The sequence below is a fragment of the Apteryx rowi genome, unplaced genomic scaffold (genome assembly GCF_003343035.1).
Source record: "Apteryx rowi isolate R43461 unplaced genomic scaffold, aptRow1 scaffold_83, whole genome shotgun sequence".
NCBI lineage: Eukaryota > Metazoa > Chordata > Aves > Apterygiformes > Apterygidae > Apteryx > Apteryx rowi.
In genome coordinates, this window is record NW_020451127.1 from 987,190 (window position 1) to 988,793 (window position 1,604).

At 71.5% G+C, this 1,604-nt stretch overlaps 1 protein-coding gene across 1 annotated transcript in view; it reads right to left on the bottom strand.

Annotated features, from left to right (window-relative positions):
- Positions 1-1,604, bottom strand: part of LOC112977401 (D-threo-3-hydroxyaspartate dehydratase-like) — a 7,012-nt gene that overhangs the window by 1,504 nt on the left and 3,904 nt on the right. Inside the window, exons 5-7 of the mRNA XM_026089723.1 lie at positions 622-743; positions 343-532; positions 158-263 (exon numbers count right to left, since the gene is read on the bottom strand). Of these exons, the coding sequence (XP_025945508.1) occupies positions 158-263; positions 343-532; positions 622-743 (418 nt within the window). The remainder of the gene's footprint in view (positions 1-157; positions 264-342; positions 533-621; positions 744-1,604) is intronic.

Sequence of the window (1,604 nt, forward strand, 5' to 3'; positions counted from 1 at the left end):
GGTGCAGATGCACGATGGGTTGCACGGCGCAGGGTGCCCGGCACGGTGCATGGTGCAGATGCATGATGGGGTGCACGGCACAGGGTGCCCGGCACGGTGCAGGTGCACGATGGGGTGCCCGGCACAGGGTGCACAGCGACTGCAATCGCCTACTCACGTGGAAGGGGATGAGCGCCAGGACGCTGCCGACGGGGAAGCGGCTGAAGTCGAGTGAGCCGGCGACGGCCTCCAGCTGCCCGTGCTCCTGCGTCATGCCCACCAACCTGCCCGCGGCACCCGTCAGCGCCCTGCCGCCACCGCCGCCGGTGTCCCCGCCGGCGTCCCCGCATCCCCGCCGCTCACCTGAGCTCGGGGTGCCCCTCGACGGCGGCGAAGCCCGTGGGCAGCTGGCTCTGGCCGTGGAGGCTCAGCGCCGTCCAGCCGCAGTCCACCAGCAGCTGGTTGCGGTGCGGGTAGTGGCCCACGACGCGGGTGAGCACGCGCAGCGCCACGTCCTCCGGCCGGCAGCTGCCCAGCAGCGTCTGCTGGAGATCTGGGATGGAAGGGGAAGCAGACGGAGCAGGGCTCGGACGGGGGAGGACGACGAAGCCCCGGTGGCCCCCTCCGTGTCACCCTGCTCACCGTAGAAGATGTAGTTGCCCGGGTGCAGCTCCGTGAGTTGACTCATCTCCGGCACCGGGTGGCTGCAGGACGGCGTGGAGCCGATGCCGGCTTGGGGACACGGCACGCCGGCCTGCCGCAGCCTGTCGGGGACACCGGATCCCGCCGTCCGAAGAGCCCGGGGAGCACCCTCGGGTTGGGGGGGGCAGCCTGCGCCCGTGGGGCTTGGTGTCCCCAAAAGTGGGGGTGTGGGAACCGCCGGGGTTGGGGTGCGGGAACTGCTGGGATCGGGGCGCGGGAACTGCCGGGCAATGGGGTGCAGGAACGGTCGGGGTTGGGGGACACTGCTGCATCGGGTTGGCCACGAGGGACCTGGATTTGGGGCTGCTGTGGGGCCTGGTGTCCCCAAAAGTGGGGCGTGGGAACCGCCGGGGTTGGGGTGCGGGAACTGCCGGGATCGGGGTGCGGGAACAGTCAGGTTTGGGGGACCCTTCTGCATCAGGTCAGCACCAAGGACCTGGGTTTGGGGCTGCTCCGCTCCCGTGGGTCCCAGTGTCCCCAAAAGCGGGGACGTGGGAACCGCCGGGATTGGGGCGTGGGAACCACTGGGGTCAGGGTGTGGGAACTGCCGGGATCGGAGTGTGGGAACCGCCGGGATCGGGGGGACCCCGCTGCATCAGGTCGGCCCTGAGTACCCAGGTTTGGGGCTGCTCCGCGCCCGCAGGGAGCCCCCCATCACCCAAAAGTGGGGTGCGGGAACCACAAGGATCAGGACACGGGAAGTGCCGGGGGTCGGGGTGCAGGAACCACTGGGATTTGGGGGCGTGGGAACCGCTGGGATTGGGGGGCACGGGAACCACTGGGATTGGGGGTGCGGGAACCGCTGGGATTGGGGGCGTGGGAATCGCTGGGATTGGGGTGCGGGACCCCCCCCCTTGCCCAGCCGCCGGGGTGCGGGGGCCGCTGCGGGGGGCCGGGAGCGGGCGGGAGGCGCGGGGGGGGGG